Below are 25,161 nucleotides of genomic sequence, written 5' to 3'. Positions count from 1 at the left end.
GCCAAGGCTTGATTGCCATTAGCAGGTCAATGGGAGGGATTTACGCAGGCCAATGAGCAGCAGGGTCTGGCACTGACCACTGAACACCAACCTCCAACCACCTTGGAGGATCAGCTATGCAGGGGCCCACTCCACAGAGCAAGACTTACTTTAGCACAGTGGTGCCTGCTGAGTCTGCCCCTTGAGTGTGTTGCTTGTGGAGGTGGTTGGGTGGTGGTGCTCTCATGTGGTCAGTAGCTGTTCACTGGGAGTGCAGGCTCTTGAGTCCTCCAGGGAGGTGCAGGCCAAGGTCAGCCCCTGTTTTCTCCAGGGCCACCCAAATAAGCTGCAAACCAATCTGAAGTTGGCTGCTACTTGTGCTAGGTATGGAGGTGCCCAAGTGAGTCTAAGCTTTGAACCAAGCCCAGCTGCTTTGCTGCTAGTGCTATGCCTGAGGCCACTTAGCAATAGGCATGGGGCATGATGAGGTTAAATGCTGTTTGTCTGAGAGATTTTAGAAAAATCTAAAGCAGAGCCAAGACAGGCCATTTGTATTTGTAAAAGCCTCTGGAAACAGCCTGGGTGGCCCTGAAAGTTGGGTGGTATGGATCCTCAGGGAATCACCAGGGTGGGGCAAACGGTGTGAGCCAGGTTGATGGAGTCTCAGATATGGCGCCCTCCTGCCAGCTCTGCGACTCTGTGGTGGGAACACTCAGAAAAGGAACAATGGCCTCTGCCAGCATTTATGTCTGGGAGAAAGCTGCCCCCCAGCTCTTGCCCTGATGCTAGACTATTCAGTTCCTCCCCTTATGTCTTTGATGACTTTCAAGCTGCTACCCTGGCACAGGAGCTCAAAGGGAGTATGTCCAAGTAAGTCTGTGTGTGGGACTTAGAGGAACTGCCAAGACTCCAGCAGTTTGTCTTCCACAGCCTCAATCCCTACTGGTTTTTACAACCAGAAGTTTTGGAGACTTATCTTCCTGGCACTGAACCCTGGACATGTGAGCCTGGTGTGGGGCTGGGACTCTTCGCTCCCAAGATATTTCTCCCAATTTTTACCCACCATATGTGGCTGTGAAAGCAGCCTGTCCCGCATCTCTGCCCCTCCTTAGAGTCTCGATGTGGTTCTTTAATTTGTAGTTGTAGGATCTCCATCCAGCTCAATTTCTGATGGTTGTTCTGTAGTTCAGTTGTAATTTGAATGTGGTTGTGTGAGGAGGCAAGCTGTGTTTACCTACACTGCCATCTTGAATGGAAACCCCACCACCTGAAACTAATACAAAATAATACTGACTATAAATTGTGATTGAAAGAAAAAAAACATTACATTGATTTCACCCTTCTAACTCAAAATGCAAAGTATGGGAGCAGAAAAAAAGACATAAGAGAAGCAAGGTAAGCAGAGGCCAGAAGTCAAAGTCAGCTGGGTGAGAAGGAGCAGGAGGAGAGAAGGGCGTCCTCAGTGGGAAGAACAATATAAAGTCATAGGCATCAGAAACCACATCAAGAGTGTAGAGGAAACAAGCTGTCTTGTTTCTAGAGCATCGATTATGATCTGGGCGGTAGATGATGTTGGCAAGATGAATGAAGACAAGTTCATGGAAGACCTTGACCTCTATTTCAAGGTGTTTGGATTTTATTCAGGAGAGGAAAGTAGTGGACTCCATGAGGAAAGTGTTGAAGTATCAGGGGTTGAGATTTACCTCTGGTGTCCAAGAATGTGACAAGCTGAAATTTAGCACAGTATAAAATTAAAACAATTTCAACACTCCTACTTTTATCACAAATAATTCACTGAAATCAGAGAATTATTTATTATGTTTCTAGGTTTCTCCTAGGTGGACATTTTGCCCTTGTTAAGTATCAGGCAGAAGGAAAGTAAAAGACAAGAAAGCGTCTTTCATTTGGCTTCTTTTCCTAGAAATAAGTCTCTCTTTATCAAGGGATTTGTTTGAAACAAAAAGGGCTGAGACTGCTGACTTTGTGTGATCCCTCACTGACAAAGAGGTTTTCAGGGTCTGACTGCACCTTTGCTCACAGTGAGGGTCCAGCTGAGGCTGAGCCCATCAGATTGATCGCCCTTTGGTTTTCTTTGCAGGTGAAGCTTTATTAGAAAGTAACACCATCATTGACCACATCTATTGTTCCCCATCCCTGCGCTGTGTTCAGACTGCATACAACATCTTGAAAGGTAAGACTTGGTGAAGGTCAACCAGACCATCCCTCTGTCTCCTGGCAGCCCTACGCCTAAATCATCCTAGATTCATGAGATAGTAGCCAAGTGAAAGCTTCAAACTGGGAATTTTTAGCAGTGATTCTCTTGGAAGATGTCTCTACAAAAGTCCCAAAACCATACTCTAGCAGCATCAGCATGATGAAAGGAAGTGTACAAATAATATTTTTCTTGAATTTTTTTCTTGGATGAATTGTAGTCATGTAAAATATTGTTGCTAGGCAGTGATTCAGAGCCTACAGAGCATTGAACCACTGAAGTCACAAAACAACAGCAAAGTCACGTCCTCCCACTCTGCTGTTTGCCTCTTGTTTACACTAGCAATAATGCTTCAAGGTGTCTGCAAATCCTAATTATCCTTGTTTCTTTAGCAGAATGACTTTAGAAACACCATTGTTATAAAGATACTCAACTTTGATCCTAAAATCCGTGGAAGCTTGAGCTCTAGAAATTGCTGTTCTTGTTTCACTGGAAAAAAAAAACAAACTTAGAAGAAAGAACACTGGACCATTTACTTATACAAAACAAATGAATGAGCCAGCATTAGCTGAGCCAACAAAGAATTTACACTATAGTTGAGATTGCTATTCATTAATCTTAAGTAAACCAGAATGCATTTATGTATTAAAATGCATTATATATTAAATTTGCATAGAAAAACTCGGCTTAAGGCAATATAAAAAGAGTTACACAGGGACAGTCTGACTCTGAGGGTCAGACTTACACTGTGATAACGCGTGGAACTTGTGTACTCACACTCGTAAGTATTCAACCCTGGATATTCTGAGAGAGAAAATGAATGATTTACCTGATATTCAAATATGATGTGGATGCTGAGAGAATGTCCGAAGTTTCTTCATGAGGCAGTCTTGGGGCTTACTTTAGAAAAAGGAATTACAGTAGTCATAGAACTCTATAAAATTATGGGGTAATGACATGGTTTTTTTCCTTAACCCACATTCGTCCTATCCTGGTGCTGTGGCCAGAGTTATTAAACTCATATATTTGGAACACAAAAGTGTAAAACCCTGGTCCAAACCCACATGTTTCCACTTCCTTTTCGCTCTCTATAGCATCTGGTTGAAAGGAGGATAGAAGATTTACCAGATTTTTTACGACAGTTTGGCCTCTAATTTACTTTTCGACTGAGAACATAGTGACATTTCCTTCATCTTCATTTTGTCTTACCTCTAAGGTTTACAACAAGAAAATCACTTGAAGATCCGCGTAGAGCCTGGCTTATTTGAGTGGACAAAGTGGGTTGCTGGGAACACATTACCTGCGTGGATACCTCCATCAGAGTTAGCTGCAGCCAACCTGAGTGTTGATACAACCTACAGGTAACCCTCGGGAACTGCTATTTCTTGGGGCCAACGTGGAAGTACTTTACTACACCAGGGCAGGCCACTGAAGGAAATGAAGGACCAGATACAGCCCACAGGCAGTTCTCCATGTTGCGGAAAGTCAAGCTATGATTTCTAAAACCCAAACTGGAGAAAGCCAGCATTCCCCTGTATTTAGATTCCTTTAGATTATATCTCCCCACACAGTGGCCTTTCCTGACTGTATTGTGTCTCTTCCAGTGGAAAATAAAACCGTCTTGCATTCCAGGAGCGGGCACCAGCAGATGGTGATGTAGCTCCACAAGACTGTGGGATATAAAGGAAATGACAATGTCTTACCTTGAATTACCATTTTTAATTTTTCAAAGCATGTTTAATTTCTTTATCTTCATGTATCATTGCCATAACCCCAGAATGTAGACAAGCCACTTTTATATGTAAGAGAATGCAAGTGGCTTTGTCTAAAGTTGTGCGTTTGATGGACACATATCACAATGACAGTAACTAGCCTTGTTGGTCCTTCTCTGCATGGAAAGCACTGTGTAATCTCCTTCACAGGTTCCTCATTCCCAGTCCTTCGCTTTTCTCCACCGGACCAGACTGTGCTCGGATCAAAAAGAATTGTGTGTACATCCTTCACAAGTGAACAATTAAGAATTAACCAATTATAATAGTAGAGTTAAATTAACTGTCAAAAATATACTCAGACATTTGTCAATTGTCTTTGAGGAGGGACAGAGAGTCACAGCCACCATATTTCTTAGGGCAGAATTTGTAACAAGTGACTGATATAAGCAGAGATTTCTTCCTTGGGACCTCCCTTGACCTTTCATTGCAGATACCTACCCACACTGTAGGTGAAGCCATGGCAGTTTTTGGCTGCATTTTTTTACCCCCATGCTTATTTTTCCACTCTACAAATAAGACCTCATATAACCTGATAAAAAAATTAATGTGCATTACTACTTCTTGTTGGTTAGAGGAATTCACATTCCTCAAAAATAAAATTAAATTAACCAGATCCCCTACTAATTTTGTCCTGTCCACCCTATGACCACTGTTTTTTAATTCTTTGAGCAAAACAGCAATAAATTGTTGGCCCAATGCCATCAGCCATCATCTTTCTGGCCTGGAAAGAGGGTGAACTGCTACCAACACTGGTAAAATTATTTTCCTCACTCACCTCCCAGGCCGACTTGGGCCAACCATGTCTTCAGCTTTTCCTTTAAGTGAGTCCTTCAGTTCTTCCCAAGCTGATTTACAAATGTCTCCAGAATCATTCTAACTTGAGTGTTTTAATGCACACAGCCACACACCCCGTCAGTGGTACAGGCAGAATGATGTGTGCCAGGAACCTGGGGGTCAGACCATGGTCTTTACTCCAGCTTTTCTTTTCCTCTACAAAAAATCAAAATTGAATCAAAGAGGGGGGAAAAGGTTAAGCCCCTTCTAATTTTATAAATCAAGTGTTAAGGTCAGTGATTTATCACATACTTTAGCATGTGAGAGCCACCACCCCTAGACTTGAATTTCCTCTGAAATTAGTTAGGCAAACTGAGCAGACCTTTTGAAGCAAGTCGTGGTGCAAATGACTGAAGAAACATAGTGGTGTGCAAGGGGTGATAGGCAGGGTAATGGAAAGCAGGCAAGTGCTGTTTGAAGAGCCCTGTCACCTTAGAACAGCAGGGAGGCAGGACTGGAAGCCAGGCTAAGGGAAACTAACCAGAGCGGTGACTGATATCCAAATGTTGTGTCATCCACAGGCAGCAAGACCCAGCATTGGGACTGGGTGCAGAAAGCACCCCCCGTCTTAGGGAGCTGGGCTGGAGGGAGCAAGGCAGAAATAGACATATATACACACCAGTTGGATGGAACTTCAGAATAGGGTCTTGACTGGGTTTGGTGGGGAGTGGTGGGGAGGGGGGGCATGGATCTGGTGTGTTAGAGGGGCAGTGAATCAAGCTTCAGTGTGGGGCTCAAGGTAGAAGCCTAGACCCAAGCAAGATGAGGAGGAGAGAGTTTACTGGGAAGAATAATGTTCCAGGGGTGGTTCCTGAGCACCCAGAGCTCAGGGTTCCAGGTCTAGTTGGTGGTTGGAGGCTCAGCTGACTCTGAGTACAGTACATGTGTCCTGCAGGGGTGGCTAGAGCATGACACATTCTGCAGGCAGTGGTAGGAAATCTTTGACTCTGTCTCATCCCCATCAGGAGTGGTGACTCAAACATGAAAGCCATTCATGGGTTAAACTTCAAGTTAAGAACTGCCAAAGGCCAGAGCCAGCCAGGATGAACTGGGTACCAACATTTACCTGCTTGTCACTTACTCTAGTCTCATACATTACAATGGAGTTTCACCTTTGAAATGACTCTCTGAACCACACAAAGAGGACTTTTCTCATGGGGTGACGATGTAGGGGGTTCACCTGTGAGACCAGTGACATAAGTGATAATAGAACTGGATGAGAGGTTCGTATGGGGAGAAAGAGTTTGCTGCAGAACGATGAGGCACATCCTTAACAAGTGGTGATTCCTGTGTCTCCCTAGCCCCAAAGATGTTATGAGATTCAAAAGTCTATCCTAGGAGCAGTATATTTGCTGAGAAAATTCTGTATAGATGAGAGCAGGTTTCCTTCAAATGGAGCATCATTCTTTCTCTCAGGATAGTAAATCCAGGTGCACAGAGAGGCAGCCATGAGGTGGATGCTGTTAAAAGTGGTCCCAAGTGGAAAACACGTTTATGGGCATTGATCTCAGACCCAGGTTCAAATCCAGGTTCTAAGAGCTGCTATGATATAAGCATATGCAAGTCCTCTGTAGCCCTTGTGAGCCTCAGTTTTGTCATCTATAAAGTGAGGATTTGCAAAAGGGTTGCTAGAAGGGCTATATTCAGAGTGCAGGAAGGTGTGTTGCATAGAGCCTGACACATGGGAACCTCTCAGTAAATCTTTGTAGTAATAATAGTAGTAGTAGCGGAGTAATGTATTCTAATCAAGATTTTGTGTGCATTCACTTTGAGAACTGACCACCACTTTCACCCACTATGCTCTAAATATCAGAAAGGAAAGACACAATAAGAAAACAAAAAAAGTATGACATAATTGTATTCTGAAACAAGATAAATACCTCACAGACCAGAAACTCTTAAATAGTAAAGGGACCATACATCTGCATTTATTTTTTTAAAGATTTTATTTATTTATTTTTAGAGAGAGGGGAAGGGAAGGAGAAAGAGAGGGAAAGAAACATTAATGTATGGTTGCTTCTTGTGTGCCCCCCACTGGGGACCTGGCTCACAACCCAGCCATGTGTCCTAACTGGGAATCAAACCAGTGACCCTTTGCTTTGTAGGCCCACACTCAATCCACTAAGCTACACCAGCCAGGGCCATACATCTGCATTTAAAACATATCCTTACAACTGTCCAACTTATTATATAAGGTGAGCTTTACCCTGATACCTAACCCAGATACACACACCTCAAGAAAAGAGAATTACAGATCAGTAGTCCTGATGAATATAATGTAAAAATTCTCAACAGAATATTAGTAAACCAAGTTCAACAGCATATTGAAAGGATCATACATCACAATCAAACAGGGCTTATCCCTGTGATGCAAGGGTGGTTCAACATATGAAAATTAACAGCACAATAACACCACATTAGCAGGATGATCATAATGATTTTATCATCTCAATAGATGCAGGAAAAACACTAGACAAAATACACCATGCTTTCCTGAAAAAAGTGCTCATACCTCAACATAAAAAAAGGCCATATGACAAACACAGAGCTAACATACCCAATGGCAAAAGATTGAAAGCTTTTTCTCTAATATTAGGAACAAGATTAAGGATGCCCACTTTTACCACTCCAATTATAATACTGGAAGACCTAGCCAGAGAAATCAGGCAAGAAAAAGAAATAAAGGTCATCCCACCTGAAAGGAAGAAGTAAAATTGGGTTTGTTTGCAGATGATAGAATATATTGAAAATCCTAGAGATCACCGTAAAACTGTCAGAACTAATAAATAAATTCAGTAAAGTTACAGGACACACAATAAATACAGAAATCATTTGTTGTGCTGTACACTAACAAGAACACATCTGAAAAAGAAATAAAACAGTCCCATTCACAATAGCATCCACAGCAATATAATATTTAGGTATGAATTTAATCAAGGAGGTGAAATATATTACACTGAAAACTACAAGACATTGATGAAAGGAATTAAAGACACAAATGAAAAGATCCTATGCTCATGAATTGGAAGAATTAATATGGTTAAACTGCATATACCCACCAAAGGCATCTATGGATTAAATGCAATCCTTATCAAAATTCCAGTGACATTTTACACAAAAATAGAAAAAACAAATCCTAAAATTTATATGGAACCACAAAAGAAGGCGTCACACTTCTGATATCAAACTAGACTACAAAGCTATACTAATCAAAACAGTATGCTATTTGCATAAAAATAGACACATAGACCCATAGAACAGACTTGAAGCCCAGAAAAAAAAATCCTCAAATGTATAGTCAACTAGTATTTGACAAGGGAGCTAAGAATACTCAGTGAGGGAAAGATAGTGTCTTCAATAAATGGTGTTGAGAAAAACGATTTACCACAATCAGAAGAATGAAATTGGACCCTAGTCTTACATCACTTACAAAAATTAACTGAAAATGAACTCGAGACTTAAACATAAGAATGACACCATAAAAAAATTTTTTAAGGAAACATATGGGAAAACCTTCTTGGCATGATTTGGGCAATAATTTTTTTTTTGATGACACCAAAAGCACAAGTAACAAAACCCAAAATTAATAAGTGGGACTACATGAAACTAAAAGACTTCTATAAGCAAAAGTAACAATCAAGCAAATGAAAAGTCAACCTACAGAGTAGTAAAAATATTTGTAAGTCATATACCTGATAAGGGATTAATATACAAAATATATGAAGAAGTCATACAACTCAATAGTAAAAACGAAAACAATCTGATTAAAATATGGGCAGAGGCTTTCCTGACCTGTGCTGGCCTTGGTAGGCAGCTTGGCTCATCCACATTCACCCAGGCCCAGCAGAGGCAGCCATCAAATGTAGCTTGTTTGTACCTAACAGGTGGCCCAAGGCTAGTCACATGCAGCATCTGATATTGACCTTCACTGGAGTCCCTCCCAAGAGGTTCCATTGCCAGCACACCTGTGGTTGGCTTGAGACCACACCAGGGCACAACCCAATTAGCTCCACAAGTGGCACATCCAGAAGGGATATCTTGGCAGACACCAGACCCTACTGGGGCAAATCCACTTAATGGGATAAGCCACTGAACAACAGTCAGTGCAGTGTGGTCAAGGTCAGTTCTCACAGTCAGTCAGCCTGTGGGTCAACCCCGCCCACAGACGGGTCAAAAACAGTTGATACTCAACTACAGCAGTGGGTCTCAGATAACCCACATAAGGGACATTCCGGGAGAACCTAGTCCAGGTGATCAGGGAGACTGTGCCACCGAGCCCCACAGGAAACCTACTACCAAGATGAGGAGACAAAGCAGATCTACCTAATATACAGAAAAACTGAGAAGGGCACTCAAAATGGGGAACACAGAAACATGGCCCAAATAAGAGAACAGGAGAAATCCCCCCAAAAAGAACTAGATGTATTGGAGGCAAGCAATCTACAAGAAACAGATTTCAAAACAATTGCTATAAGGATGCTCAAGGAACTTTGGGGGAAGAATGGGGGAAGTTAATGAGAACTTCAAAAAAAAGATAGTAAGCATGAAAAGGACATAAAAAGCAAAAAATAACCACTCAGAAATGAAGAACAGAATATGTGAAAGGAAGAATATACTAGAAGGAATCAACAGCAGGTTAGATGAAGCATGGATTGATCAGCAATTTGGAAGACAAGGTAGCACAAAATACCCAATGAGAGCAAATACAATGAAGAATTTTTAAAAATTGGGTAGTTTAAAACACCTCTGGGACCACATGAAGCATAAGAACATCTGAATCCTAAAGGTACCAAGAGGAGAAGAGAGAGAGCAAGGCATTGAGAACCTCTGATAAAGTAGTGACTGAAAACTTTCCTAACCTGGTTAAGGACAAAGCATACAAGCCCAGGAAGTACAGGGAGTACGAAACAAGTTGAACCTCAGGAGGCTCATACAAAGACATATTATAATTAAAATGCCAAAGGTTAAGACAGAGAGACTCCTAAAAGCAGCAAGAGAAACACAGTTAGTTACCTATAAGGGAGCTTCCATTACACTGTGAACAGATTTTTCAACAGAAAATTTGCAGGCCAAAAGGGATTGTCACAAAGTATTAGAAATGATGAGAAGCAAGGACCTACAACTAAAACTACTGTACCCGGCAAGACTCTCCTTTAAAATTGAAGGAGAAATAAAGAGCTTCCCAGACAAAAGCTAAAGGAGTTCATCACCACCAAACCAGTTTGACAAGAAATTTTAAAGGGACTTATTTAAGTAGAAGAAAGAGAAAAACAAATGAATATAATATGAATAATAAAATGGTAATAAATATGTATTTATCAACTATCACTTTAAATGGAAATGGATTAAATGCTCCAATCAAAAGACATATGGTAGCTGAATGGATAAGAAAACAAGACCCATATATATGCTGTCTACTAGAGACCCACCTCAGATCAAAAGACAAATACAAACTGAAAGTAAATGAATGGACAAAGTATTTCATACACATGGAAACTAAAAAATACATGGAGTAGCAATATTTGCATCAGACAAAATAGACTTTATAACAAAGGCTATAATAGAAGATATAAAAATTCATTACATAATGATGAAGGGATCAATCTGACAAGAAGATATAATCCTTATAAACATTTATGCACCCAACATAGGTGCACCTACATCTATAAGGCAAATAGTGATAGACAAAAAGGGAGAGATCAACGATACAGTCATAAAAGAGGACTTCAACACCCCATTGATATCAATGGATAGATCTTCAGGAAAGAAAATCAACAAGGCAATAGCAGCCTTACATGACACACTAGACCGGATGGATTTAATTGATATTTTCAGAGCTTTTCACACAAACATGCAGAATATACATTCTTTTTAACATTTCCTTTTTTTATAATGTTTTATTTATTTCCTTTTAGAGAGAAGGGAAGGGATTGAGAGAAACATCAATGTGGGAGAGATACATCATTCAGTTACCTCTTGCATGCCCCCAACTGGGGACCTGGCCTGCAACCCAGGCATGTGCCCTGACTGAGAATCAGACCACCAACACAGGCCAGCACTCAATCCACTGAGCTACACCTGCTACGGTGCTTTTTAACATTTTCTATGATTGACCTCATAGGTCACAAAACAAGTCTCAATAAATTTAATATTGAAATCATATCAAGCATCTTCTCCAAACATAATGGTATAAAACTAGAAATCAATTATAAGAAAAAGAACTAAAAAATACACAAACACATGGAGACTAAATAACAAGTTACTAAAAAATAAGTTAACAATGAGATTGAGCGAAAAATCAAAAGATACCTTGAGATAAGTGAATATAAGAATGCAACAACCCAAAATCTATGGGATACAGAAAAAGCAGAGCTAAGAGGGAAATTCACAGCAATACAGGCCTACCTCAAGACACAGGAAAAATCTCAAATACATGATCTAACCTACACCTAAAGGAACTACATACAGAATGAAAAAAGCCCAAAGTGAGTAGAAGAAAAGAAAAAATAAAAATCATTGCAAATATAAATGAAATAGAGTCTAAAAATACTAATACTCAGTGAAACAGAGAGCATATTCTTTAAAAAGATAGACAGAATTGATATACCTTTAACCAGAAACATCAAGAAACAGAAGACCCAAATAAATAAAATCAGAAATGAAAAAGAGAACTGACAACTGATATCACAGAAATACAAAGGATTATAAGAAAATATTGCAAACAACTATATGCCAGCAAATCAAAAAATCTGGAACAATGGATAAATTCCTAGAAACATACAGTCTCCTAAGAATGAATCAAGAAGAAAGAGAAAATTTTTTGGTTCCATCCATGCTGTCACAAAGGCTAGGAGCTCCTTCTTTCTCTCTGCTGCATAGAATTCCATTGTGTAAATGTACCATAGTTTTTTGATCCATTCATTTACTGATGGGCACCTAGGTTGCTTCCAGCACTTGGCTATTGTAAATTGTGCTGCTATGAACATTGGGGTGTAGAGGTTCTTTCGGATTGGTGTTTCAGGGTTCTTAGGATATAATCCTAGCAGTGGAATTGCCAGGCCAAAAGGCAGGTCCATTTTTAGTTTTCTGAGGAAATTCCATACTGTTTTCCATAGTGGTTGCACCAGTCTGCATTCCCACCAACAGGGCACTAAGGTTCCCTTTTCTCCACAACCTTTCTAACACTTGTTGTTTGTTGCTTTGGTTATGATGGCCATTCTGACCTGTGTGAGGTGGTATCTATTGTGGTTTTAATTCGCATCTCTCTGATGGCTAGCGATACTGAGCTTCTTTTCATATGTCTCTGGGCCCTCTGTATGTCCTCCTTGGAGAAGTGTCTGTTCAAGCCCTTTGCCCATTTTTTAATTGGGTTGTTTGTCTTCTTAGAATGGAGTCATGTGAGTTCTTTATATATTTACCAGGCAGTGAAAGACAAATACCATATAATCTCACCTTTAACAGGAACCTAATCAACAAAACGAACAAGCAAGCAAAATATAACCAAAGACACTGAAATTGAGAAAAGGCCGACAGTGACCAGAGGGGAGAGAAGAGGGAATTTCAGGGGAAAATGGTGAAGGGTTTGTAGGGGCAATTATAAAGGACACATGGACAATAACGGGGGGTGGGAGGGCAGAAACAGGAGGGAGGTGGGGAGGTCTGGGGATTAGGCTGGGGTGGGGGGAAAAGGCAGAGAACTGTACTTGAATAACAATAAAATTAGGAAAAAAACCCCACAAACCCCCCCCCCCAAAAAAAAAGAAGAAAGAGAAAATTTGAGCAGACCGATTATAATGAGCAAAATCAAAACAATAATCAAAAAACCCTCAACAAACAAACCCCTGCACAGTATGCCTTCACAGGTGAATTTAACCAAACATTGAAAGAAGAACTAACACCTGTCTTTCTCAAACTATTCCAAAAATTTCAAGAGGAAGGAAGACTCCTAATCTCATTTTACAAGGCCAGCATTATCCTTATTCCAAAACCAGATAAGATACTACAAAAAAAGAAAATTATGCCCCCTATCCCTGATGAACATAGAAGCAGAAATCCTCCACAAAGTATTAAGAGACCTAATTCAGCAGTACATCGTGAGATCATACACCATGATCAAGTGAGATTTATTCCTGAAATTCAAGGTGGTTACAATGCCTGCAAGTCAATTAACATGACACACCACATAAACAAATGGAAGGATAAAAATCATGGGATCATATCGATAGACATAGAAAAAGCATTTTACAAAATTCAGCACCCATGTCTGATAAGAACTCCGAGCAAAGTGGGAATAGAGGGACCATACCTCAACATAATACAGGCCATAGATGACAAACCCACAGCTAACATCATACTCAGCAGAGAAAACTGAAAGCATTTCCCTTAAGATTGGGAACAAGAAGGAATGTCCACTTTCCCCACCCTTGTTCAACATAGTACTGAAAGTCCTAGCCACAGCGGTCAGACAAGAAGAAGGAACAGCATGCATCTAAATTGGAAACAAAGAAATGAAACTCATTATTTTCAGATAACATGACTCATGCTGTACATAGAGAGCCCTAAAGCCTCCACCAAGAAATTACTAGAATTGATAAATGAATTCTGTAAAGCAGCAGGATACAAAATAAATATTCAGAAATCAGTTTCATTTTTATACACTAATAATGAACTATTAGAAAGAGAAACTAAGAAAACAATCTTATTTGCAAATGTATGTAAGAAATAAAGCACCATGGAATAAATTTAACCAAGGAGGTAAAAGACCCGTACTCAGATACATTATAAGACAATAAAGAAAGAAATTGAAGAAGATATAAATGGAAGCATATATCATTTTCGTGGATAGGAAGAATTAACATCATTAATATGTCCATACTGCCTAAAGCAATCAATAGGTTCAGTGTAATTTCTATATAAATATCTGTATCATTTTTCTCAGAACTACAAGACATGATACAAAACTGTATGTGGAACCAGAAAAAAACCGAGCCATAGCAATCTTGACAAAGAACACATTTGGAGCCCTGGCTGGGTGGCTCAGTTGGTTGGAGCATTGGCCTATACACCAAAAGGTTGTGGGTCACTTACTGGTCAGGGCACATGCCTAGGTTGCCCATTTGATCACTGTGCCCATTGAACACATATGGGAGACAATGGACTGATGTTTCTCTCTCCCTCTCTCTCTCTCCCTACCTCTCTCTAAAATCAACATACATATTGTCTGGTAGGGATTAAGACAAATAAAACAAATTTTTTTTTTAAATGGAGAACAAAGTTAGAGGTATTACACTATATACTACAAGTCCATAGTAACCAAAACAGCGTGGTACTGGCATAAAAACAAACATATAGATCAATGAACAGAATGGAGACAGAAATAAACTCATGCCTATGTGGTCAGTTAATATTTGAAAAAGGAGGCAAGATCATACAATCATGTGAAGATGGTTTATTCAATAAATGGGGTTGGGAAAATTGGACAGATACATGGAAAAAAGTGAAACTATACTGCCTTCTTACACCATGTACACAAATAAACTCAAAATGGATTACAGACTTCAAAATAAGACTCAAAACCATAAAACTTTTATAAGAAAACATAGGCAGTAAAATATCTGACATTCTCTTGGCAATATTTTTTTCTGATATATATTTCTGGGCAAGAGAAACAAAAGACGAAGTAAACAAATGGGACTACATCACACTACGAAGGTTTTCTACAGCAGAGGAAACCATCAGCAAATCCAAAATACAACCTACTGAATGGGAGAAGATATTCATCAATAATACATTGAATAAGGGGTTAACATCCAAAATTTATAAAGATTTCATACAAGTCAACAGCAAAAAACAAAACAAAACAAAACAATTCAATTAAAAAGTGGGCAGAGGACCTGAATGGACACTTTTCCAAAGAGAACACACAGATGACCAATAGACACGAAAAGATGCTCGACATTACTAATCATCAGAGAAATGCAAATGAGAACCACAGTGGGTTATCTCACACCTGTCAGGATGGCTGTCATCAATAAATCCACAAGTGCTGGCGAGGATGTGGAGAAAAGGGGGACCCCGGTGCGCTGTTGGTGGGAGCGTGGGTTGTTGCAGCCACTGTGGAAAACAGTATGGAGGGTACTCAAAAATTTTTTGAATGGAACTGCCTTATGACCCAGCAATTCCATTTCTGGGCATATTCAAAGTTAATCAAAACACTAATTCCTAAGAATATAAATACCCTGATATTCATTGCAGCATTATTTACAATAGCCAAGATACAGAAGCAATCGAGAGCCCTTCAGTAGACAGTGGATAAAGAGGCGGTACTTAGTATGCAATGGACTACGATTCAGCCATAAAAAAGAATGAAATCTTACCATTTGCGAAAGCATGGATGGACCTAGAGATTATTATGCTAAATGAAATAAGTCAGTCAGACAAGGACAAATACCATAGGACCTCACTTATTTGTAGGATCTGAAGAACAAAATGCAAACAAAATGGATACAGAGAACAGACCGTTGGTTGACACAGGGGAGGTAGGTTGGGGACTGGGAGTACAGCATAGGAATGTAATTAATAATATTCAAATAACCATGTACAGTGCCAAATGGGTACAGCAAATATCATGTAGACAGTTTTGTAAAGTCTGCATATGACTGCCTAACCACTAAGCTGTACACCTGAAATTAATACAAAATACTGAATATAAACTTATATTTAAAAAATTGGCAGAAGGGCCGAATAGGTATGTTTTCAAAGAGATATACAAATGGCCCACAAGTACATGAAAAGATGCTTAACATCACTAATCGATGAAATGCAAATCAAAACCACAACAAGACAGCACCTCACACCTGTTAGAATGCTTATCATCAAAACCCAAGAACTGTCAAGTGTTGTCAAGAATTCGAAAAAAAGGGAACCTTTCTACAGCATTCTTGGGATTGTGCATTGGTGTTGCTCTATGGAAGACAGAACAGAGGTTTCTCAAAAAATTAAAAATGGAGTTACTGTATGACCCAGCAATCCCAACTCTGGATATATGGCCAAAGGAAATGAAAACAGGATCTCGAACAAGATTTTCTGCACTTATCACGTGTGTGGACCCTAGGAAAGCCAGACTCAGAGGAACCCACTATGGAGCGCTGGCTACCAGGGACTGGAGGGAAGTGGGGAGATGATGGTCAGGGGTACGAACTACCCAGGATGAGATGAATATGTTCTGGGGAGCTAACATACAGCATGTCGATTATAGTTAATAGTGTATTATATACTTTCCAGTTGCTACGAAAATACATCTGAAATGTTGTCACCCCCAAAATAGAAATGGTAATTGTGTTACGTGGTGGGCATGTTAGCTAAGGCTATGGTGATAATCTTTTTGTAATTTGTGTGTGAAATGAACATGCCATACACCCTAACTTCACACAATGTTCCATGTTAATTATGAAGCTGAAAAATGTTAAAAATAAAGCCTATCCTTAGAGGTTATTGTTTGTAAGGCTGCTGAAGAGAGGCTTAGGAAATATCTGGTGCTCTAAATAGATAGTAAGATCTAACTTCCGCTTTGCTTCCTATTGTCTACAATGACTTGCTTATGAATCATCTTGCATGTGAAACCTGCACCAAACGTTTCATTTTTCAACTGGTCGCTCTGACACTCTGCACCCATGTCCTTTATTTCTGTACGTTCTGTGCACTCCAACCCCATGTCTATATGGTGTGAATACTTTACCTCCTCCCTTTCCCCAGGAAATGGGTAAACAGAATTAGAGAAACTTTGGAAGGGTCTTGAAATGAAACTGAAGAGTAGTATCAGTTGCTTTGTCTTCAGATCAAAGTGTTCTATTGCTTTTGTTTATTTTTCTATTCCAGACCTCATATTCCAGTCAGCAAATTAGTGGTTTCAGAGTCCTATGACACTTACATCAATAGAAGTTTTCAAGTAACAAAAGAAATAATAAGTGAATGTAAAAGTAAAGGTAAGTGGTATTATTTTGGACTCTGTATTTAAATGTGTGACCCTTTCTCCATCATGGTTAATAGGCTATTCAAGATGTTTCAACTTGCTTTGCCAGACTTGCTTAATAAATAAAAAATATTTTCAGACGCTCTTGTAGATACTTTCCTGTTAAATTTGTTATATTCTCTTAAATACCTAACATGGGGGGTATTCCAGGGGGATACACCAGATTTAGTTTCAAAATGAAGTAACTTAGATCTGACAGCTCTTTATCTTGCACTTTATGAAGGAGATTCCCTGTTATAATTTCTAGAAGACCTTTAGCCCAACATTGTTTTTCCCATAATTGCTCCAGAGTGTGAACACCCACACACAAACACACCTACGCAAACACACACACTGCCCTGTCACCACCAAGCAGGAAGTGTGTGGAGCCTCTAAGGCTCCAATCTGTTTGCTACTGAATTTTATAAGCATTGACCTACAATAGTTAATGATACGTAAACTGACTATTCACTATAAAATTCTTAGTAAAAACGCAGGGTGCAAAAGAGTATAAACATTACCGTTGCTTTTTTAAGTTAAAATATGTATCTTCATAGAGCAAAGCCTGGAACTGTACGCACTGAACTGTTGACAGTGGAGAGCCCTGGTCAACAGTACTGTGGAGGATCCCACCTCTCAGTTATCACTCACAAAGCCGTGCACACTACTCCACTTCCATGCCCCTCCTATAGTGACACCAGTGCGCACAGGGCTAATGGCAACACTGACAACTATACTAAGAGTAGCAGACAGAACTGTAGGCAGAGAACAGTTTTGTATCTTGACTGTGGTATCTTTACAAAAAGTTACACACGGGACGGAATTCAGAAAACCCGGTGAAACTTAAATAAGCGATGTGCATTGTACCAGTGCCCACTTCCTGATTGTGATAAAGTGCCAATTAGGCAAGACATTGGAGGGGACTGGGTAAAGGGCGCACGGGACCTTCCCAGTATGTGTGGATGTGCAGTGTCCATACTCTGTGTACACACCCACACATTGTGTATGGATATGTAGTATGATGCATATGGCACGTGTCATACACAGTCGTGTTGTAAACATACAATTCATAAAGCTGACCCTTCGCTAGTGCAGAGTTATGAGCGCCAACCTCCATGCAGCTGGAAATCCACATGTCCCTTTTGAGTCCCCCAAAACTTTACAAAGAGCTTACTGTTGAGTGGAAGCCTTACCGAACAGTCAATTAACACATAATTTTGTGTGTTTTATGTATTATATACTGTATTCTTACAACAAAGTAAGCTAGACAAAAGAAAGTTATTAAGGAAATCATAAGAAAGAAAAAATCCATTTACAATATTTAATGAAAAAAAAATTGCATGTTAAGAGGACCTACACAGTTCAAACCCATGTTGTCCAAGGGCCAGCAGTAACTTTACATACATACATGTATACTACACTTGTAACCTCCTGTGAACCTATAATTATTTTAAGATTAATGGGTTTTTTAAAAACATGAGGCTGCCTTAACGATATGAAGCATTTTCAGAATATTGTTTGGCCAAATTGTCTCCTTCTGAAGACTGACCCTCCCCAGAACACTTGGCTTCCAGTATTCACGAAGTTTACATATGTCTCTATAGAAATGGTCTTCTTAGTCCTTGCTTTTTTCCCCCAGGAAATAATATCCTGATTGTGGCCCATGCATCTTCCCTCGAAGCATGTACCTGCCAACTTCAGGGCCTGTCACCTCAGAACTCCAAGGACTTTGTACAAATGGTCCGAAAGGTAACTCACACTTGCTTTTCGAGGGCCTGTGGTGCCCAATCACTTTAGAACAGTTCAGTGTCTGGCTGATAACCGGGTCTCTGAGGCATGTGCTCTGAGCTGCGAAGGCACATTTATTGATTCGCTCAGCCAAAAAGCACTGAGTGGTACTCTGTGTAAGGCACTTTATTAGGCCTTGTGTAAGAGAAAAAGACATGTTTGACCTAGTTCTAGATTCTTAGAGCTAAAATTTAGAAGTAGCTAAAAATTATAAGCAACTTGGCTTTCCTTGAGTACTGTGGATTGGATGAGGGGGTTGGGGGCAAGCTCAGCCGGAAGCGAGGTCCTGGCTGGTGGGCCACAGGAAGCGGCGATTTCAAATGTCAGACTGAAAGGCAGACCCAGAAACAGGGCAGTGAGCCAGAGGCCGTGAGGCTGACCCACACATCTGGGTTCTTCCTTCTCTGTCAGCCACCCTCCTACCCTCCTCCCTCCAGGCTGACGAATATGATTCCTCCGTGTGCCCCAGAGACTGGCTCAAACTTAATTGCAATTGTCTTCTCATTTTTTTAAAGCTTATTTATGCATCTGTCTTTCCCTTTACTCTGTGAGCTGCTGGAGGGCAGAGATTCGTGTCCTGTTTATAAATGCAGCTCTAGACACGCGTACAAAATAAGCTTTTAGATGCCATGAACACTGAGGTGAGGAAGGGCACAGCTCCCACTTTGGAAGCTACAGACATGCATGGAAATGGGTAAATAAACAAAGCTGGGTAAAACAAATGCACAACTCTTCAAAAACTGAGTTACTTTCCCATTGTCTAAGTATCATGTCAGAAGTGTTAAGCTGCAGTTTTTTAAAAAATACATATATTTTATTGATTATACTATTACAGTTGTCCCAATTTTTCCCCCTTTGCCCTCCTCCACCCAGTATCCCCATTCGCTCCATCAATGCCCACCCCCCAGTTCATGTCCATGGGTCATGCATATAAGTTCTTTGGCTTTTCCATTTCATATATTCCTTTTTTATATAGTGTTGTTCAAGTACAGTTGTCTCCATTCTCTCACCACCACTTTCCCCTGCCCTGTGGTTTTAGCTTGACTTACAGGAAATTAGGAATTGACTCACAGCGCCTTAGCTTTCTATGTTGCCCTCTTTTCTCCCACACTGTTAAGAAGCCAGCTCTAATCAAGTAATTGCACTAGAGGAGCTCACCATTTAATACATGCTTCTGATGAATCCTCTTACAATGTAAATACTCTTCCTTCTAATTTATCAGCTTCTCCCATTTCATTTTCTTTATGGATTTTGGGGGGATGCTTGTCTGTCAAGCCCCTACTGATTCCTATGAGTATTCCTTATTCACGAGGGCCACCTGCAGATCTTTGTGTCTAGGTAAAAGTTGAAGCATTAAACCTCTACTTTCTACTTTCCACTTCTTTACTACTCTTACTGCAGATTCCATACTTGGGCTTTTGTTCCTGTGAAGAACTGGGAGAAACTGGAATATGGCAGCTGACAGACCCACCCATCCTTCCTCTGACCCATGGGCCGACTGGGGGCTTCAACTGGAGAGAGACCTTGCTACAAGACTGAACCACACCCATGAAGAAGGAAAAGGGCTTGAACACACCTTTGGAGAAGTGTCTCTTTGTGTGTTTAGAACAGTGAAAAAGTCTGCACCCCATTATAAGCGGACAGCTCAGAGTAATTTGCATTCTTCCTTTGATGCTTTAAAATTCTTGTGATGAGACTGTGTGTAAGGAAAAAGACTTGATTCAGGGATAAAATTCATTTTCTGTCTCTGGACTCTTACCTAGCTAACAAGGCTTTCAAGGATCGTCACCCTAAGTTGAGGCACCTGCTACAGCAGAGGATGTATCCTTCCTCCTGCCTGCACACCGCCAAGGTCCCTGAGCCCTCCCGTGGGGGCGCCAGCCTGGTCCAAGGAAAGATGCAATAGGAAGGAGGGCATCCAGACTCCAGCTGGAGCAACAGTGAGCTGCCAGTTTAGGGATGGGACTTTCTCTTTAACTCCATGTTCTGGTCAGACAAAACCACGCTGAAGGATTCTTATCAGGCTCTCAGAAAATGTGCCCTGCAAAGCATCGTTCTAAGTCACACATCAAATTCTGCTCAGTGTGACGCCCAGTGCTGCTGGCCCTGGACACTGCCCTGAGGACTTGGATGTTCGTCTGGTGCTGCCAGTTTTCTCCAGAGCAGCTGCCTGTATCTGTGAAATGGGGACAAGGCACACTTGCTCTCCAAAGCACTTTTGACTACTCAGGAGGAAAATAAGATAAATGTGTGAAATACTCAATTGTAGGAGCAAAGAACTTGCAAAATATAAAGTGACTCTGAATTAACCGTGTTGTGACCAAAAGAGCCACAGACTTTTGAATCACCGTGGTTGCTTGTCCTTGGCCCTAGAGTCTGGCCTATGGTAACTGGGTTAAGGCAGTTGACGTTTTGAAAGGATGTATGTGACATACATTTTTTGAGTCAGCAAAAAGCTCATTGTGCAATATGGACCTCTAGAAACCATACCAAGGGTCAGGTCGTTGTCCACTCACATTCAGCACACGTCAATCATAACAGGACATCCACAAATGCACCAGTTGTAGCAGGGATGCATCACGAAGTCAGGGAGCTAATGGAGATGACGACAGTCGCAACGGCACTGCCACGTGGGCTGGCCTGCTGTGTTTGTTTTTCTATAATAATTTTAGATATGTAGGTAGGGCAACTTAAGGGAAGTTGGGAGAAGCACATCCTGTGGTTTCCCTTCACACCTGCTTCCTGAATTTAGAGGGAGTTTAGCTAAAGAAAATAAATGACAATCAAGCCAAAACATCAGTTATCAATGTCTACTTAATTGTGTGACTAGCTGAGTGCTGACAGCAGGAGGCAGCGGTCTGGTGTGGTGTGTGTAGCGTATGTGTGCAAAATGAAATCCCAGCCACTTAAAGAACATTAGTGCAAAACAAACCAATATATAGTATAGCATTGCATAAGCTTCAAAACCCAAATGCGTAAAATATGTTAAATACGGTGTATAAAAAATAGCCCTGGCTGGTGTGGCTCAGTGGATTGAGTGCCAGCTTGCAAACCAAAGGGTCACCAGTTCAATTCCCAGTCAGGGCACAGAGAGGCAACCATACACTGATGTTTTTCTCCTATTTCTCCCTCCCTTCCCCTCTCTCTAAAGATAAATAAATAAATAATAGGTCTATGAGCCTATTGGAAATGGGAATGTGATGATTCCCCGGAAAGAAGAGGAGTCAAAGGATGCTGGCCGTGTGTGTTAATCAGCAAGAGGATTATAGTCAGGGGTTTTGAAAGTCACTTAAAGAAACATGTCATACACTTTACATTTTAAGCAAAAAATCTTGATTTCTTCTGGCATTGCACAAACACCATCCAACTTCTGAGTATAGAAGTAGCTCTATGCTGATATCATTAATATAAATGTTTTAACCTTAAATTGGTGAAATACTCTCATTAAAAGGTTTAAGAGAAACATTGCATTACAGTTCATGTAATGTTGCTGCCATTCATTCTTTTGTCTGTAAGGAAGTGAATCAGCTCTGGAATGTGTATTAGATTCTGCACCAGTTTTCATGGTCTTTCAATGCTCAGAATCATGCTTGAATGCCTTTCACGCAATTTCCTTGAAAATAGTAGCAGTATGCTCTGGGCTGTGTCTGTACTTACGCAGGACAGAGTTCAGAACGGGTTATCCTCTCCCACCCTCTGCCTTGTCTGCGTCCTGTGGTGACCTGATAGGTCAGGGTAGCTGGGCCACCGTCCATGGTCCTTAGTCCAAAGCAGACAGAGCCTTGGGCTATTGTCTACATGAGCAAAAGGAGGCAGAGGTCTGAAATGGTTTTCTGAATAATTTGGGTGGAAAACCCTGAGTAAACCAAGAGTTTATTCCTCTGCTTTAATAATCCAGATTGTTTTTCAAAATGGCCTGAATATCTGAATTCACAATAAATTCTCTTTTCTCATCTACCTATTTAAACAACTAAACTTGAGCTCCAAATGAGAAATTCTTTGGAAATCATGTTGAATAATAAGAGAAACATGATTTCATACTCATCCAAATGCTCTAGGTTGATATTAGAATCTGAAGTTCAGACTGGTTGTTTTTGATCTGAGCCTGATGCTTATTAAGAACCAATGTTGATGGGGTGGGGCAGGAGAAGAAAGGAATGGAAGAAGAAAATGCCAGATACAAAATCCAAGTGGTTTCTTGTAGAGAGGATTTTTTTTAATGTGGAAAGTTGTCTGAGACAAACTGAGATGAAATTAGCCAGAGGATTTAACATGAGATTGAGAGTCTGAAGCATTCTGCCGCTTGCACCAGTGGCCACGTCAGTCCTCTCGTACCCCGGCATTCGCCAGCGCTAGGACTTTGGTTTCCATGATTTTAAAATGCCACATCTATGCCTCACTGGGCAAGAACAGTCGGCACATTTTCACGCACAAGCTAGAGTTTCAGGTTCCCAGGCCCTGTCTCCATCACCACAGGGGTGGCTAGGAGCTTACCGCTTCACCCTGGCTGGGACTTCAGACCACAGTGTTTTCCGTGACATTTGGAGTCATGCAGTCTGAGTGGCTGATTAAATGGCCATCTGGTGGCTGAAAGAGAGAGGTATTGTTCGCCTTGTAGGAAGGGCTTCCAGGACTTTCTACTTTTTATTTGAATTATACTTTAACCAAAGAATTATTATTTTAAAATAACCTTATATTTGAAAGATGATTTTGCAAAAATAAAAATAAAAGATAATATTTTCTGGAGTGATGTCAGTTTGGTAAATCACTGTTGCTAATTTGTTGCATTTTAGGCTGATGCGGTCACTTCCCTGTCAGTGGTATTTGGAATGAATATCGGTGGCCCTCCAATTGTGTCCAGCATCCCCACAATGTATCTTTTCTACTCAGCTAGCTGTGTCTGTATTAAACAAAGCCTATTCTTTCAGTCACCCAGTGCCGTTGGGAACCGATTGAAGAGCTACAGTGAGAGAAGTTCCTATCTCGTCGCCTTTGAGAAGGGCTTCCCTGTGTGGTAAGAAAGGAGGTATTCCTTTGTAATCTGGGAACTCTGCTGCCCCGGGTTGAAATTGACAGCAGTGCTGAATGAATTGCTCCTTTGAATTTACTGGAATTAAAGTGTGTGTTAGAATGCAGATGGACCTCCTTTCATGTTCACGGGCACTGTCACAACTGTATGTGCATGCAGGAACTTCTCAGATAATGGGGCACAGGGTTATTTGCATTTAAATTGTGGTCCGGCCCACCCGTGTGTGACAACTTAGAGCTGCTAGCTGCCTGGTAAGGAGGAATGGAAGAAACTAGCCTGCTAGGCTGGGGGCAGCAGCGATTTGGCATCTATTGAGGTTAACATTCACTTACAGAGGTGAAGGGGGGATGTTTCCTAAAGATGCCTTTCATCTTTAAACAAAGGATTAAAACGAGATTTGCTTCTGTTTAATAGTTCAATATAGTGAATTTTCCTAGGACAGTGACTAGCATTACAAAAAGGCAAGGGAAGGAAAAGCATTGCCTCTATGATACAGAGGAAATAACTTGATTTTTAAGTACATGTCACATGTTCAGTGCATGTAGGTTTAAAATTACAGTGGCTAGGAGTCAAACAATATACATTCGGTTCTTACTAGTGTTTTACAGGCCCGACACAACTGCCATTACTCCCACAGAAACTGGAACTTGGCCGCCGCTGAACTGTTCTAGGACTCTGTACAGGTGCACGGGAAACACTGCGCCTTTCTCCGCCTCTCACGTGAGAGCACCATCCAAGTAATGCACAGGCCGTTCTAAACCTTCGGCTCTCGGAGGTCTATTGGTTTCTTTCTCCTTTATAAGGCTATTTTATCCTTTTTTCCTATGTTATTCGGGTGTATTTATTTGAAGAAGGAGGTCTGTAAACGAGAAACCACGCCTACTTCTATTGCCAAGTTCCCTGTAAACCACCTGTGGCATCCTCGCTCTCCTGGCTGCGGGCTCTCGCAGCTGCATCTCGCTCCTCGAGTGATGAGTTCGTCCCATCCCAGGCGCATCTCTACCCAAGAGGCTTGTCGGCGATTTAATAAAGAGAAACTGTGTCCTCAAGTCAGTCCAGAGCGATCTCACGCTAAATTCCAAGTGGTCTCTATTTCCACCACGGTTGCAGGTGTTACTGTTGGTCATTACGGCTGTGCAAATGCCCATTAAGAGCAAGATTCCTGGCTCAGGGCCCCAGGGGACCCTTGCTGCAAGGAAGCGGGAGGATGCTCCAGCAGCCCTGAGGCCGGGCCCCTGCCAGCCAAGCATCCTTCGTCCCCCAGGGGTGGAAAGGAAGCTCCCAAGGCTTCCGCTGCGTGTGCTAGCCTATGCGCCCAACCCGCCCCCCATGAGGCCCTGCGGAAACCATCCACAGAGGGAAAGGATTTGGGTGGGAGGGAAAGGAGGTCCAGCTCTTCTGGAAGCCGTGGCCCTGCCGTTCTCACGTCCATGTAACTTACTGCAGTATATTGTTACAGCTGTTCTGTTCCACCAGTAGTTATTGTCGTTCATCTCTTCCACAGAGCCCATTTTTAAAGTAAGGATATGTTAAGCGA

At 41.1% G+C, this 25,161-nt stretch overlaps 1 protein-coding gene across 1 annotated transcript in view; it reads left to right on the top strand.

Annotated features, from left to right (window-relative positions):
- UBASH3B (ubiquitin associated and SH3 domain containing B) overlaps positions 1-23,804 on the top strand; it is a 155,279-nt gene extending 131,475 nt beyond the window's left edge. The window contains exons 10-14 of the mRNA XM_024557353.4: positions 2,078-2,170; positions 3,408-3,552; positions 16,675-16,781; positions 18,447-18,556; positions 19,997-23,804. Coding sequence (XP_024413121.1) covers positions 2,078-2,170; positions 3,408-3,552; positions 16,675-16,781; positions 18,447-18,556; positions 19,997-20,134 — 593 coding nt within the window. The 3' untranslated portion in view covers positions 20,135-23,804. The remainder of the gene's footprint in view (positions 1-2,077; positions 2,171-3,407; positions 3,553-16,674; positions 16,782-18,446; positions 18,557-19,996) is intronic.
- The last annotated feature ends 1,357 nt before the right edge of the window (positions 23,805-25,161 follow it).

Source organism: Desmodus rotundus, chromosome 7 (genome assembly GCF_022682495.2).
Source record: "Desmodus rotundus isolate HL8 chromosome 7, HLdesRot8A.1, whole genome shotgun sequence".
Taxonomy (NCBI): Eukaryota; Metazoa; Chordata; class Mammalia; order Chiroptera; family Phyllostomidae; genus Desmodus; species Desmodus rotundus.
Note: the sequence above shows the minus strand (reverse complement) of the source record. Positions and strands in the feature narration are given on the sequence as shown.